Source organism: Falco naumanni, chromosome 4 (genome assembly GCF_017639655.2).
Source record: "Falco naumanni isolate bFalNau1 chromosome 4, bFalNau1.pat, whole genome shotgun sequence".
Taxonomy (NCBI): Eukaryota; Metazoa; Chordata; class Aves; order Falconiformes; family Falconidae; genus Falco; species Falco naumanni.
Window position 1 is genome coordinate 84504471 of NC_054057.1, and position 15195 is coordinate 84519665.

The following is a 15195-nucleotide window of genomic DNA, read 5'->3' on the forward strand; positions in this document are numbered from 1 at the left end:
AAACTGGGTTGCTTTTTTAAACCACCTGTATTTAACTGTATTTAAAAGGCTGTGTGGAAAGGAAATAATACAGTTCTCAAACATCTGCTCTGATTCAGGCTCTCCCCTGATCTTGTGTAGAAGGAAGCTAAATGTCACTGGAGCTCTCTAAGGTTTGTAGCCTGGAATTAGTGCACAGATCTGTACAGACTGCTGGCATTCCTGAAGAGACTTCTAGGTTGCACGTTAAGTGCCCAGATAGCCACAGAACACAGGAAAGAGGCAAAACTAGCACTGAGCTAAACCACCGTTAAATCTGATTTTGCTTCTTCCTTGTTTAGCACAGGTTTTGTTAAACTACAGCCTGTCTAATCCTCTGCAGTTTAAGGAAATTCACTGAAAAATGTATTTGCTTCTTAAAATAATGGACAAATATTTTATTATGTAGTTAGCCCAAGAACTGGGGTTCATGGAAATACGAAGCAGCCTTACTATGAGACAGTTTAAAGGAGTGAGTTCCAAGTTCTTCCAGCACAAGGAAGATGCAGGACTTCAGCATCCTGCTCACCGCTACTTCTGCCCTGACTGCTCCTGCGCAGCCTCTTCCTTATTGTCATGTACCGCACGTTTCACTGTTCTGTATTTTTCCCAGGGGTGGGGGGTCTCCTCTCCTGCCATTACTTTTAACCACCGATAGTAGTAGCCGCGGAAGCCATCAATTTTCTCCAGGTATGGGTTCTTTGACTTATACTGCAAACAGAAACCCAACAAAACAAGTTCCTATTAGAAGAGAGCTCACTTCAGCACCAGCATGCAATAGCTACAAGCTGCTACTAAAGGAACAGTTACTAAGTAACTGTCAGCCAGATCAGACAAACCCAAAGGAAAAAGACTTAGGCAGACATCTAATTTTGTGCTGCCTTGTTGGTGTCCTTCGTGCTGCCTTTGCACTTTGACTCGTCATGGCTACTTACCCGATCAAATTTGGGAGGGTACTGTGCTGCGAACTCCAGCTGGCGTATGATAACTTCATTGGGAGGCACCTGGTTATTCCTCATGTCTCGCAGGATCTCAGTGAGGTAACTGTAATCCAGCTGTCTCACAGCAGCAGCAATGAGGGTGCTGTAGATAAACTTGTTGGGAGTTATTCCAGACCTCTGGAAACAACAAACACTACAGTTAAACTTGTTTATCTGCTGACTAGTGCAGGACTCCTGGAAGGAAAAGGCACACAGGTGCTTCTTACACAAGGAGTACAGCTCTCACTCTGGGACCCATGTAGCAGCTTCTACAATGCCAGCACAGCCCTCCCCACAAGCCCTCTGCTGTCCCAGCGCAGGTATAGGACAGACCACCTGAGCTGGCTCTAGCTACTCTAGAGTTGCTTGGTTTTGGAGTGAGAACAAAAGCCGTCGCCACAGACACCTCAGCAGGTCTTTTTAAAAGCATTAACACTTCCCTTCACCTCTTCCTGCAGCTCGAACCCCAAGCAGCAGAGGCTTTTTTGGTTACCTTCAAATCTGAGAGTAACTGCAATCCATCCTTCTCTCTGTTACAAGCAATTGCCAAGTTACAAAACGTCTGGAGGTTAGGCGATAGTCCCCTCTTCACTAGAGCTGGCAGCACGCTCTGCAAGATAAAAGTGTTGACATCAGTTTCCAAGAAGTCATGCTGTAGCTTTCCAGACAGAGCTGAACATGCTCAAACAGAATCCAGGAACACTGAGGAAATTAAACCAGCACCAGTTTGTGGAAAACAGTGTGAGACAGAAACAGGTGTCACAGTTAACACAGGAGGATGTGACAGGCTCGTTCTGAGTTTTTTTCTCACCTTTGCTCCTTCTAGGTCTCCCTGTTTACTTTTCTTCCTTATTAAAGTGTTAAAGAAGGTCACATCTACTTTCACTTTATGCTCATCTAGGAGTGCCAGCAAAGAGGACTCTGAGGGGCTTTGGGGTTCTACCAGCTCAGCCAGTAATGTAAATGTTTTAATGTTGGGTTCTGCATTGTCCTCTTTCATTTTACTCAAGAAGCCTTCCACGTCCCCCATCAAAGCCAGTCTATCAGACGGTGTGGCCACTGTCCCCAAGGAAACCACGGCTGCATCAGGCATCCTGGAATCCAGCAAGTTGGGCAGGTTGCAGAAATGCAGCTTCTGGCTGAGGTGTTCTTGTTGCTGCTCCACCTTGTTCTGGCCTCTCCTCATCAGTGCTCCACTTGTGCTGTGAGCTATGCTGGGGCTGTTGAGAGCAGCTGGTTCCGTTTCAGCCGGATTTACATCTTTATTTTGGTGCTGGATCAGTTCTTCAGGCTGCACCGAACTCTCCTGAAATAACTGCTTTTCCATAGCTTCCACATCCAGCTGGACAGCAGCTGCACACTCTGATCCCTTCTTCCTCTGACTCTTTACCTTTTCCTTCTGCCTGCCGGGTGCAAGCCTTTGCTGAGAGGAGTTCTCGTTGGTGGGTCTGAGCAGGAGTTCAGAAGCCACGACCGGATCGCCTATTCCACAGTCTCTCGCAGCACGTAGCATCAAATTGTAAGTGTGGCTGTCAGCCTTTATTCCAAGTTTAGTCATTTGTTTCCAGACCTGAAGAGGGGAAGACAAACATCAGATGTACGTGATGCTAAATAAGAGGAGCATTTGATTGTCAGCATATCTGTTAATGTATCTGCTTGCAGAAAAGGAGCAAGTTTATAGCATGATGAGGTGAGTGACCACTGGACAGTAAACAGCCACCTTGAGCTCATACAGTCCTGCAAGATCACCCAGGGTGGTTTACCAGTGTACGAGACATCCTGATGGAAGTCTAGTTTACAGAACTGGGCCTAGGAGGAGCTGACCTCCTCCTATTTCATCAGCTCTGAGCAACCTGCTGCCTTCTGTACGTTCAAGTGCCAAGTTACAATACAGAGGCACTTTTTCCTCCCCACTTAGAAGATGAAGACAAACCTGTAGGGCATATCGGAAGCCATTTTCACTGTCCTTTATGCAGCTCATGAGAAGGAAGCTGAAGGTCTCGGCTGTGAGAACATGGCCCTTATGCACAATTTCCTGAAAGAGCAGAGAGCGCATTAAACTCCTCAGTTACCCTAACAGTCTGTGGCAGTTGGCTGTGAAGCTCAAATACCACTGATGTCTTCTAGGGATATAGCAGCAGCAAATCACAGGGTGAACTCCCAGGGCTGTGAGCAGAACGATCGCTCCAGGAGAAAGAGCGTCCTGAAATGCCGACACAGATCCTAGCTACTCCCTGATGGGAGCTACAGGGAATCGGGGGGGCAGTAACAGCAATCCTTTTAGCTATTCCCATACTGGCCCTTCTGAAAAAAGCTGCTGTAAGAGCTCTAAAAGGAGACAGGTATCAAAGTACAGATCTTCAAAATAAAGAGCGGAGACAGACACAGTAACTGCAAACTCCACAAAAACTGTTTGTTAAGTCTCTGTCACACCCAACCAGTTTTAAAGCCAACCTCAGCAGCTGCCTCCTTTTATGTACTTCAGCTTAATGTTTGGTACATACCAAGTCAATTTAATTGTATGAGACCAAGGATCAATGAAACATAAACACATGACCTGTAATTACCTCTCCTGAAAATGCAAAAGTTTATGCAATATGGCAGCTTCCAGGAGCTTTCACCAGAGCAGGCTACACAACATGAGTCGAGTCATTTATTTACCTTCAGTACATCAAAGCACATCCTGAGATCAGAGCAGAGGGCACAGACCTTCAGCAGCGCATGGTAGGTGATCAGGTTCAGCTCTTCATTTTTGCTCTTTAGCTGCTGCCGTAATTTGAGAGCGCTCTGCAGGCCCGAGTCCTTCCACGGCGACTCAGCACAGGCATTGAACAGGGCTGTATAAGTGGCCTCCGTGGGAGTTAAGCCTCGTTTTTTCATCTAAGGGAAGAGAAGAAGAATTTGAACTGGCTTTTTAGGAAAGGATGTCTAGAATTTCTTCACTTGTTATTAAAAGTTTCAGGCTAAGAAGGTGCAAACACTAACTCAGAGGCATTTTGGAAACAAAGTAACGTGAAACAGTTTTAACTTAAAAAAGGTAAAGGTAGTTTGAGAAAGGAGACAAGGTGAACCTACATCATTGTAGAGCCTGAATGCCTTTTTCACGTAGCCAACCCTGCCACAGCCGCCAATTAGAACAGTGTAATTGCTTTCTTCCGGCTGCACACGCTCCTCCTTCAGCATCTGCACCTCAAATAGCTCCAGAGCCTCCGCCAGCTAGAGGGAAGAGGAGAATCCACGATGAGGCAGCAAGAGAATTGGTTACAATGGACATTATCCGCAGCTGTGGGCAGACTTTGGTAGAAGTCCTACAGAGCATGGGATTCCTCATGGATTAATTTTACTACTTTCTATAAAGATACTAAGCAATAGGATAACACAGATGGGATGCAGTTGCACAGTTGCAGCTGTCATCAATGCTATTAAAAACCAAATAAGTGAAGAGCTGGGAACACACCTTGTCATCTCTGATGAGGGCCTTGCATCTCAGGAAGTACCAGTACGGGGTGTTCTTCGGACCGCGTCGAGGTTTTCTTCCCGGTTCTTCCTCTCCCTCCTCTTGCAGCTTTAAATTCTGGAAGCGCGATGTGGTTTTGTGATAATATTTTCTAGAAGAAAATTTATTAGACAGCGTCCCGAACTCCACGCCTTCATCATCATCATCATCCTCCTCCTCCTCCTCGCCGCCCGCTCCAGCGCAGCTGCCAGCACCGCTCTCTCCCGGCTCGCTCCCGGGCAGCCTGTAGGACGCCCGTGACGAGCTGAACGGTCTCCAGCCCGGCAGCGGCCCCTGCCCCGGGGGCCGGAGCAGCCGCGGCGCCGGCTCGGACCGGTCGGAGCCGCCCTCGGAGGCTGCCCCCCACCCCCCCGGGACAGCGGTGGGGGCCCAGCGCCCCCGCAGGAGGCTGAGGAGCCGCACCGCCCTCATGGCGTGCCCGCGGCCACCGGGAGGGCCTGGGCCTGGGCCCGGCCCCGGGCCCACTCCACTCCCCTCCGCCGCGGCGCCGGCGCGGGCGGAAGGGGCGGGGCCGGCGCGCCCTGATTGGCGGAGGCGCGCGCGCTGCCCGCCGGGCGCTGGGGTCAGGGGTGGCTCCCGGCATTCCGCGGGCGGGCGGCGCGGGGCGGCCAGGAGCTGCCGCCGCCGCCTCCCCTCTCCTCAGGCGCTGCCGGCGCGGAGTGGAGCGGGCCGGGCCGGGCCTGGCCGGGCCCGGCCGCCCGCTGCCTCCACCGCCACCACCATACCTCCCCTCCCTTCCCGCTGCCGCCGCCCCCCAGCCGCCACCATGCAGGAGCTCATCGCCAGCGTGGACCACATCAAGTTCGACCTGGAGGTGGCTGTGGAGCAGCAGCTGGGGGCGCAGCCGCTGCCCTTCCCCGGCATGGACAGTGCGTGCGGGCTGGGCGCTGCGCGGGTCCCTCCTCCCCGGGGGGGGCGCGGGGCCGGCCTTGTGCCGCGGGGCGGCTGAGACGGCTGCGGGCGATGGGGAGGGTTCCGCGGGTCTGGGCGCCTTGCTCAGGCCTTGGCCTTAGATTCGCGCAGCTGCTGCTTTCCCTGTAGGTTCCTGTCTTAATCCAGGCGTCTTTCTTTTCTGCTTAATGAAAGCAGTAGTTAGTACTTGGGCAGGCTGGGAAATGAAAGCGGAGGTATTATTGTGAATAAGTATCGCTTTCCTGTATAGTACCTTTGGTTTTTTTATCATTCCCTTTTCATAGGTGAGGCATTTTGGTGGCAAGGGCACTTTCTCTTTAGGTATGTCCGTGGCCTAGTCTCTAAACTTCTTCCTTCAGTCTAATAGTCTGACACAAGTAGTCTCACAAGATTTTAGTTGCTTTGCTGAAATTTTCTGGCCAGGCTACTAAACTGGTGTTTTAACTCCGTCAGATGTTGTGGTTCCCATTGGTCAGGCTCAGCAAGGGTTAACAAGCTAATGGTTGTTTCAGACTGTTCTGTTCAAAAAATATAAGACTGTCATTGCCACCATGTAAATACAGGGTTCATAGACATGATTGACTTTACAGCACAGGAAAACCTGGTCAGCAAAACCTAAACATGTGAAAAGCAAAACAAGCACTGCCAGATCTCTGCAAGTCCCCCTTGGTGTCCCCCAAGAAGAACAGAGATACCTGTGAGGGCCAGACTTGAGCAGGGAACTTGTGGGAAAGTAAATTGTCCCAACCAAAATGCTTTTCTTTTGATGTTGAGGAACAGATTGTCTTTCTGGGGAAGGGAATATTTTATAAATTGCCGTGAAAGTTCGTTAAAATTAATTATGTTTCTTTGCTCTCTCCACAGAGTCGGGTGCAGCGGTCTGTGAATTTTTTTTAAAAGCGGCCTGTGGAAAAGGCAAGTAATTTTTTAAATACAATTTTACTCGTACTCATAGGGCTGGAGGGAGGAAACTAGATTTTCTAGCACTGTCTACAGTACTCTTCTTTCTTATAAAGATGAGGGGATAACCTAGATAGAGGATAAAAGCGAAGAATGTTGGAATAACTGCAACAATTGCGAAATAGTGGTATTTTTTTAAGAAGCTGGAGGTGAATAAGCAAAGCTGCAGGTGAAGGGAGGCTTGAACTTAGCACACACAGACCTTGCTGTGGATGTGGCTGTATTAGTTGCTGTGGTTCGTGGTTGCTAGGATTAAGAGCTGGAGGCTGTGTTGCTTAGCTTGTTAGAGGGTAACATAAGACTTGTCTTAAACTCCTTGCTTTGCTATTGCCACTAAAGGCTGAATTCACAAGGAGAAAGTGGTGTCTTCTGAAACCTCCCTTGCAAAGGGGAGCAAAGCATTGCTATTGCTCTATGCCACCTTGGGCTGCATATTTTAATTGCTCTTTTTCCCTTCTTCTTGCCCCATCCTTCCACAGGAGGCATGTGCCCATTCCGACACATCAGTGGGGAAAAGACAGTTGTTTGCAAACACTGGCTACGAGGACTGTGCAAAAAGGGAGACCAGTGCGAGTTTCTGCACGAGTATGACATGACCAAGATGCCTGAGTGTTACTTCTACTCCAAATTTGGTAAGAGGCATTGTAACTCCTAGTTAATGCTCCTTGCTGGTGTGTGAGTGTGGTGAAGAGGATCATGGTACATCCCTCTCATCCGTCTTCAGAGCATTACAGTTTTTCTGTGATGGTGATACTGTTAGATTGTAATTTCTTCAGATGTGCTTAGTTTTTCATCTTATTATCTCCCTAATTTTGTGACTTATTGTAGATGTCCTCTCTCAAGAGCTTGTCCCTTGGGGGAAGAGGGGGGAAGTTCAAGTTTTACTTGGGGTTTTATGCCTTATGTTCTGTTCTTGGTATGAGATGAGTAGGCTGAGCAGTTGGTCGTTGCATGACTTATTTTGGGGAGCTGTTGAGCAGCAGAGGGCATGGGGGTGCAAAACTTTTATGCACTTGCTTTCCAGCTCTGGAGATCTGGACATAATGAGGCAACTTGCTGTCAGAAACTTACAGTCTTGTAGGTTTCCTTGGATTGAGGTTAGTGCGCAATTTGTAGTTTCTCCACGCTTCTGGTGCACTAAATGTTTGGTTTTTGTTATCATGACTGCTCTTTCAGATTTAGTTTTGCATTATTTTTAAAAGCACACATAAGTAATCCAGCCTGGTAGAACTTTACTCAGCAGGAGTGAGTTCTTGGTGTTCTTTATCTAGGTTAAGGCAGGCAGTAAGACTGTTGTGCCTGAATGTATAAATGTTGGGTAACGGCTTTGTGGGAGCTACATGATCCAGGTAATGTTTTGAGAGTCATTTGATCTCGAACCTGCACAATTGACTAAGAAGTGTGTTTGCCTTTGGTACAGGGGAATGCAGTAACAAAGAATGTCCGTTCTTGCACATTGACCCGGAGTCTAAGATCAAAGACTGTCCCTGGTATGACAGAGGCTTCTGTAAACATGGTATGTATGTTGCACTGTTGCTGCTTCTGTAGCTATAAATCAAGGGTAGGGTGTTGCTGTTCTTTCTTTGCATGATCTGCCTGTGTACTTGCTTTTACTGTGTGCTAGGGTACATATATATGGAATGTGAACTACTGAGCTTTGTGTTGCAGGTCCCCTCTGCAGACATCGGCACACTCGAAGAGTCATTTGTGTGAATTACCTAGTAGGATTCTGTCCAGAGGGGCCTACCTGTAAATTCATGCAGTGAGTATGCTACCAGGCTTGTTCTGTAATCTTGTGTTTGCCTTGTGATCCTGTATATGTCAAAAAAGGGTGCTCCAGTGCTTCCCAATGGCTTTGGAGATTTGGCCAACATTTAGTTGTACCAAATTGAGGATACAGGGCAGGACCTCTTCAGGGAGCTACCACTAAGACTCTGGAGTGGTGATCAGATGCCATCAGTGCAGTGGGATCACGTGGGTTTATATTCCAGGAGACTTCTCAGGTGGAGGGATATACTACATACTGGATTGTCATTTTCATACATGTAATTGCTGAGCATCAAAATGCAAAGAGAAGAAGTGGGGAGGGGGTGGCCTATTTCCTGTAAGCAAAATTTAATTGGCTGATTGTATGTTGTTTGGAGTTACTTGACTGAACTGATGGTAAAATGTTGGCATATGATTTGAGAATCAATTTTCTTGTTTCCATCTAAACCAGCCCTCGATTTGAACTGCCAATGGGAACCACAGAGCAACCACCACTGCCTCAACCGACACAAACACAACAAAAGGTACACAGTTCCCCTGCCTCCCCTACATGCCCACCCTCAGAGCATTTCCCACAGCGCTTTGAAAGAGGGTATCTTGTTTAGTGGTCAAAATTGGATACCTAGGCTCTTGGATCTGGCTTGCTGGAAAGTCTTAGAGAAATACTCATTGAATGAGGGAAAGCCTTACTTATTTTACAACGGGGTGTGATACTCTTTTGTAATTAAGAACTTGGGAGACAAATCCTAATAAAATATAAAGCCCTGTCCCTTCTCTCTCCTGCCAGCCCTCTAATGTTCACCAGCTGATCACAACACACTGCTGCTGCTGTCTTTGTACTGGGACTATGGTGTCCTGCTTTGTTCTGTTTCTCACCTCGCCTTGGTTAACCTTCTCAGTCATGAGTACTGTCCTCCAGCTCAGAGGCGAGCAGTGGCAGTTTTGTTGTTCGGGGCGCTGCCTGGAGGGGGTGTGTACTATGCAAGAAGTAAGCAGTGAGCAACACTGAGTGCCATTATTGAAAGCCCTACAATTGCTCCACCTTTACATGGAGATCTAGTCACAGAACACTCCCACATTACAGAGAAGCACATCATACATGGTTGTGCAGCGGTCTGCCAATTTTTTTAATCTGTGTGACATCTCTCAGTGATAGCAATGGTAATTTAGCAGCCTAAACCTACTCTCTAAATCTTCTTTCCAGAGAAAAGCAGGATTGCTGGGCTCTGTAAGCCTCAGTGCTTACCTCTTATCTCTGGTGCTCCAGCTGGTGGAGCACCCACACACAGATTTGGAGGAAAATTGATTATTTGACATATGGGGTGCTCTTTTCCCTTCCATAACAAATAACAGCCATAACGGTCTTTATCCTCGATGCACTTCACAAGTCAGAACTCTTCTAACCAACAGAGGACACCCCAAGTCATTGGAGTCATGCAGTCTCAAAATAACAACACTGGGAACAGAGGACCGCGGCCATTGGAGCAGGTCACCTGCTACAAGGTAATTCAGAGGGAAGGTATGAGGAGGGAAAGCAGAGGGTCCTAGATTTAAGAAACACAGAGTGCACAGCACCAGAACTACATCATGCTGGTTTGCTGCTGGTTGCTTGTCTTGGGCAAAAGAATGGATTTGTGATGTGGGTGTTAGTCCTGCAAAAGGTTTTCTCACAGTGTAAACAGGCTTGTGAAATATGTGTGATTTTGGTGTGTGGGTACATCTGTGGGAATTAGCGTTGAGTTCTGGGGTCTCTAGGTCACTGGTTTGCTAGTTCGTGGACTTGCTGTGGTGACTGAGGCTGCTGTAGGACAGACTTTGCTCACCTGCTAATGAGCAGGAAACCCTACCGCAGTGAGAGTTGAAGAAGACTGCTGAACTGTACATTTCAAAATCAGAGTTAATATTAGTTTTGTCTCATGAGTTAATTTGCTTACAGTGGGTGACTGTAGAAAGATTTTCTTCTCCCCTGTTATCCTGGAAGGTCCTTGCAAGTAACAGAAATTGAATATGCAAAGACTGTTCAGTATTTCAGCTGTAGATGCCCCTCACTGCTGTCAAACCAAGGAGGGAGCTATTCACCTTGGATGCTCATTGAGGAGCGCGGGTAAAACTTTGACACAATTGAGTTTCCACCTCTGTTTATTTTTCCACAAAAGCCCTAACCCTAGCCACTAGAGAAGGGCAAAGAATCTTCCTGTCCCATTGGCTTTGACATTTGCATCGTTGTACATGCCAGCTTCTGTGCCTTAGGTGCTTGCTTGGGTAAAAGTTACTGTGATTAGACAGGGATATTAAATAGCTGAATCCATTTCACTGAAAACCTTTTATTATATTATTGTTGTTGTTGTTAATAACAATAACAATATTTTAGATGCAAGTAAATTTTATATCTGGAGAGTGTTGTTGTACGAGATACTGGTATTTCTCTCTGGGCTTGAATAGCTTTGAGGCGCAGAGTCATGAATCTCTTGTTCAGATGCACTTTTCCCTGTCTGATTCAGGATAGCTGATCAGGAGGGTCCCCATAGATCTCTGTTGTTGTGTGTATCGGAGTATTCTTGGAAGCCTCAAACACTGAAATTCTCAGTGTGTGTTATGGCTCTTTGCTGTTCGTAGTGGTGTGCTGAGAGCACTGTGTTATAATAACATGGCATCAGGCTGCTCCCAGCACAGAAGCAGCTTTTGCTCCAAGGAGTGGAGACAGCCCATAAATTATGTCCCTTGTGACACCGTGTTCTCCTTCACCTGCTAAATTTTTGCATCTTCCATATGGAGAAGAGCTTCCTAATCTGAAAAGTTACTGGCAGCTAGAGGAAGACAGTTGTAACTGTGTAATAATTCTTCTCTCTCTTTCTTTTTTAGTGTGGTGAAAAAGGTCATTATGCCAACAGATGCACCAAAGGACATCTGGCCTTTCTCAGTGGACAGTGAAAGAGCAGGACGAAGAGTGCAAGGGAGCTATTAACACTGAGAAAAGGTTTCTGCTTAGCACTATGTCTGAACTATTAATCAGGTTGTTTTTTAATGCCATTATTGAAAGAACTGGTCAGAGGCTGGCTGCTGCTAAGCAACATTTTTGTAATTGTCCACAACTTTTTAAGTTTTAACCTTTTTAAAACAGATTTTGGCCTCTACCTATTTTCATTGAGCCCTGCTGAAAGATCTAAAAGCCAATAGATTTGCAAGCCCCTCACCAGTGCAGCACTCCACATAAATGCATTTTACGCCAGTGTTTCTTTAGAGTGTTTTCCTTTTGCCACTTCTTTTTGGAGAACCTGCAGCGTTTCAGCCCTCCCTGTGGAAGCAGGAAGACTGTCTGGGAAAACTAATACTTGAAATGCCTTCCCTTCAGTGAGGAAGCAGGGATTCTGCTGTCCTGTAGCTCTTAAAAAGCAAAGTTGTGTTCCCAGGTCCAGCCTGTTGTAGTCGATAAACTTGTCCTGGTAGGTGACTTAATGCATCATGTACATCAGGCTGTGAAACTCCCATCCACTTGCTTTGTTTCTGTGCTCCTTGTTCTACTGAAGGTTAGAAATGAATCTTCTGGGTGAGAACCAATCAAGGGGAGATTAAATTGGCATCTCTGTTGTTAGCCAAACTATGATTGTAGGAAAGCCATGTCTGTGCTCATTTTCCATTTGCAAAAAGCAAGAAGGGAAATGAACAGAGCTTGAAGAGTAGGAATAGAAGAACCTTGTCTCAGCTCCGCCCCCCCCCCCCCCCCCCCCCAATCATCCAGCTCACACTGGGCAGGTATTTCCATAATCTAGAGAAGACCAAGAAGTGGAGATGTGTATTCTTATGGAACACTGCTTTTAAAAGTGGTAGAGCATTCTTCTGAGAGTAATTTTTGCAAGTCAAAACCCTTTCAGTTTGCAAGACTATTTGAAAAGGGCCAATGATAAAATGTGAATTAAAAAAAAAAAATGCATCTCCAGTGTGAGCCTTATTGATTCTAACCCCTCTTATTTGCTGACTGCCTTTATACTTTATTTTTATTGAAATGTACCGATGGAAAAAGTTGGCTGTGAATTATATTTTTTGTTTGGAACAAGGTAATATGACTAAGATTAAGAGAAGTGACCGGAACCTATCTTGGTTTGAATGACTGCAGTTATTTCACTGTGGAGAGTCTGAGTCAAAGTAGAACTTCCAAGGCCAAGTGACTGGTATGACAGACCCTCACTTTTCCTAACATGTCCTGCCCCCAGAGGCTGAACAGTGGCCAGACTATGAGATGTTACATGTATGTACCTAGGCACCTCAAAAGGGAACAAAACCACTCTGTCTGGCTACCTTCCTCATCTAGCTCAGGAGTCCGTAGTCTTCACTACTTGAATAGATGTTTTCAAAACCACAAAGCCTTCCAGTTACTGCTGAAGCTCTTGAGAGATTCTTAATATCCTATAAGAAGTGGTTTTCACTCTCCCTCCTGTTCAGGAAAGGCTACTGCAGGCTGTACCTACTGTGCCCAGCTGCAGCTGCTGTGACAGTGGGGTGCACCAAGAGAGACATCACCTGGGGCCAAACCCACAGATGCTCCTTTAAGCTGCAGTTATGCACATGGTGTCTCCTGTTAAACTCAACACTGCATTTAAGTCAAGAAGCAAAGTTTTCTTTTAGTTTAATTTCACAGGGCTTTGTTATACCAAGAGTCTTTTAAGCTTATACCCATTCAGAATAACCATCCAGCTTCCTTTAGCAATGAAAGTGGGTAAGAGTTTTGATAGAAATTTTGGGTTGTTGGAAGTAAGAAGCATTAGAATCCCAGTGACAGAGGGAGAGTCACGGACCTTCTCAAAGCTAAACCGATCTCATCTCAGACAGTGCTCTGCAACGATGGAAAACACCCAAATACCTACAGTCAGCAGGTGACAGCCTGAGAGTCAGAAACCACATGGCCACACCAACAAGCCACCAAAAGCTCAGGTATTTTTCTTTCAAATCAAAACATACCCTTTCAGCTAGTTGTCCAGCCTGTACACAAAGGCCACTAAGAAGCAATCCAATGCTTTGTACTTTTATTAAACAGTTAAATATGAATTAAATTGTAATAGTTTCCCCAGTTCATAATGCAACCCAAGTAGCAGATGCTTTCCCAACCACTTCTGAACTTACCTTGAGGGGTGAAACTCCAAGGCAAACTTACACGCACCGTACAATTAACAAGTCAGCTCAGTGAATGTAAAGCATATGCATTTTATTATTGGTCATAATAGTACAGATTTTAATATGAATAGTTCTGGTGTCTTCTGCCAGGATAACTGTTCCAGTAGCCAAGTCTGTTCGAGAGCTGCACCTTCACTTTCTGAAATTCACCCTTCAGTGGTACTTCCTGTGGCGGTCATGCTCTGTATCGTTCAAAGTAAAGCAAGTTAATTTTACTGAAGTCACAAAAAACCCCAAGCCACTCCTGAAATTAGAGGACAGAAAGAACTCTAAAAAATACTCCAAGCATGTAGTTTTTATGTACTGCCAGACCAGAGAGGCAACAAGACCTAAGCTTTCTTTGTCACTAAGAAAATACTGACACCTTCCGAAGTAAGCATTTAAGTTTTCTATGGCTAAAATAAGTTTGCTTGCCCACAGTCTCAGATTCAAGCAGCAATCGTTAGCACAGTCTTTCATTTTATTTCTAAAAGCAGCAGCGGAGTGTTTTTATCGCCCTAAGCAATCTTCCAGGCTGCACTATAGGCACTCAGTATTGCTTTTACTTACTCAGGTGACTGTAGCTCCAGATGTAGCTGACAACAACATAACCAGCAAGCACCATGGAGATACCACCGAGGCCCCCCTTCTTCACATTGATGTATTTATTGTAGTATCTCTCATAACCTGTGTAGAAGAACAGTTTTCACAGCAGCCAGATGAGTGGCATAATTTTCTGTGTTGGAAAGAAGCTGCCTGGTGTCACACAACTTCAGGAAATTGTTTCTAATGAGACACCTGAGGGCCTCAGAAGCAAGCCTGAGAGAAGGCAGCCTGTGTGTTAAGCAAGGTGAACTCCAGTTAATAGCGCTAAGCCTTAAAAAAAAAACAAACGCAAACCATTTATAATTTTCCCCTAAACATTACTGTGAATTTCATGAGCTCAAGCTAGTTTGGAATTACTGAGTTCTTTAATACCAGTGTATATGTTGTAGACACTTGTGTTTGACATTTTGTGTTTAAATCTACCTGAACGTCATATTTGTACCTATAGCAAAGGGCATTGGTCTAAACTTTTGCCAAGTGATTGATAAAAGCCCTGTGTCCTTTTCCACCATATTTAGAGATCACTTGTTCGATTTTTTTAAACTTTATTTACTTGTGATGTTGGGGAAACCTCAAGATTTTCAGCAAATGGTTTCAGGGGTCAGGAGTAAGGCCACTGTATTTCCTCTTTATAGAAGAAGGAATGCTGAAAGCAAACCTTTGGCGGATAAAAACAAATTTACAGACGGGAGAACAAGATGCTAGAGGACGCGCTGTTCTGGGAAAGCAGAAATGGCCACGAAGCAGCCCCTGTTCTGCTGGAACCCTTGCCAAGGCCACCGGCCAGAGATGCCTGCGCCCTGCCCTGCCCAGCTCCCTCAGGAGAAGGGGTGCATCCTCCTCGGCCGGGGGCTGCTCCCCAGGGCAGGCGGTCCCCGCAGCCCCCCGCAGCCCCCTCACCTCTTCGCAGGGCCCCCGCGATGCCGCCGGGGGTGAAGTCCCTCATGGCCAGCCAGGTGGGCAGCTGGCCCAGCTTCACGTCGAGCAGCTTCATGTCCTTGAGGAGAACTGCGGCACAGAGAGACACACGGCCCGGTCAGAGAGGAAAGAAGGGAGGGAGGGAGCCACGGTCACCTTGGCGGGCTGCTGCACTCACCCGGCGGCTGCGCCATCTTGCCGCTCTGCTCTGCGCCGCCGCGGGGGCCGCCGGGAAGGGGCCGCTGAGGCTCACGGGAGGCAGGTCAGGCGGCAACCGGCAGCTGCGCGGGGCGGCCGCCATCTTGGGCGGGTAGCGCGGCGCCTGAGGCGGTGATGGCCCCGGTGTTGCCTTGTCCCCGTCCCATCTCC

At 46.9% G+C, this 15195-nt stretch overlaps 3 protein-coding genes across 7 annotated transcripts; 1 reads left to right on the top strand and 2 right to left on the bottom strand.

Moving 5' to 3' along the window:
• Positions 1-401: 401 nt before the first annotated feature.
• Positions 402-5008, bottom strand: PTCD1 (pentatricopeptide repeat domain 1). 3 transcript variants are annotated; one of them, XM_040591683.1, is made up of 8 exons: positions 4456-5008; positions 4074-4214; positions 3660-3878; positions 2932-3033; positions 1810-2568; positions 1492-1608; positions 954-1193; positions 402-729 (listed from the first exon to the last, which is right to left on the bottom strand). In XM_040591683.1, exons 1-8 carry the CDS (start codon positions 4924-4926, stop codon positions 550-552), a joined length of 2229 nt encoding a protein of 742 aa, XP_040447617.1. In that variant the 5' UTR covers positions 4927-5008; the 3' UTR covers positions 402-549. The 3 variants fall into 3 exon arrangements, 2 of the variants coding, with proteins under 2 accessions (XP_040447617.1, XP_040447618.1); XM_040591684.1 differs by having other exon boundaries at positions 954-1112; positions 4456-5007; XR_005827507.1 differs by having other exon boundaries at positions 622-729; positions 954-1101.
• A 100-nt stretch (positions 5009-5108) lies between these two features.
• CPSF4 (cleavage and polyadenylation specific factor 4) lies at positions 5109-11383 on the top strand. 3 transcript variants are annotated; one of them, XM_040591688.1, is made up of 8 exons: positions 5109-5384; positions 6292-6342; positions 6867-7019; positions 7808-7903; positions 8056-8149; positions 8606-8678; positions 9547-9657; positions 11017-11383. In XM_040591688.1, the coding sequence occupies exons 1-8, from the start codon at positions 5282-5284 to the stop codon at positions 11083-11085; spliced, it is 750 nt and encodes a 249-aa protein (XP_040447622.1). In that variant the 5' UTR covers positions 5109-5281; the 3' UTR covers positions 11086-11383. The 3 variants fall into 3 exon arrangements, with proteins under 3 accessions (XP_040447622.1, XP_040447623.1, XP_040447624.1); XM_040591689.1 differs by having other exon boundaries at positions 9565-9657; XM_040591690.1 differs by lacking the exon at positions 8606-8678 and having other exon boundaries at positions 9565-9657.
• A 1950-nt stretch (positions 11384-13333) lies between these two features.
• Positions 13334-15135, bottom strand: ATP5MF (ATP synthase membrane subunit f). The gene is made up of 4 exons (XM_040591693.1): positions 15005-15135; positions 14809-14916; positions 13873-13989; positions 13334-13505 (listed from the first exon to the last, which is right to left on the bottom strand). The coding sequence occupies exons 1-4, from the start codon at positions 15018-15020 to the stop codon at positions 13477-13479; spliced, it is 270 nt and encodes an 89-aa protein (XP_040447627.1). The 5' UTR covers positions 15021-15135; the 3' UTR covers positions 13334-13476.
• Between the last annotated feature and the right edge of the window lie 60 nt (positions 15136-15195).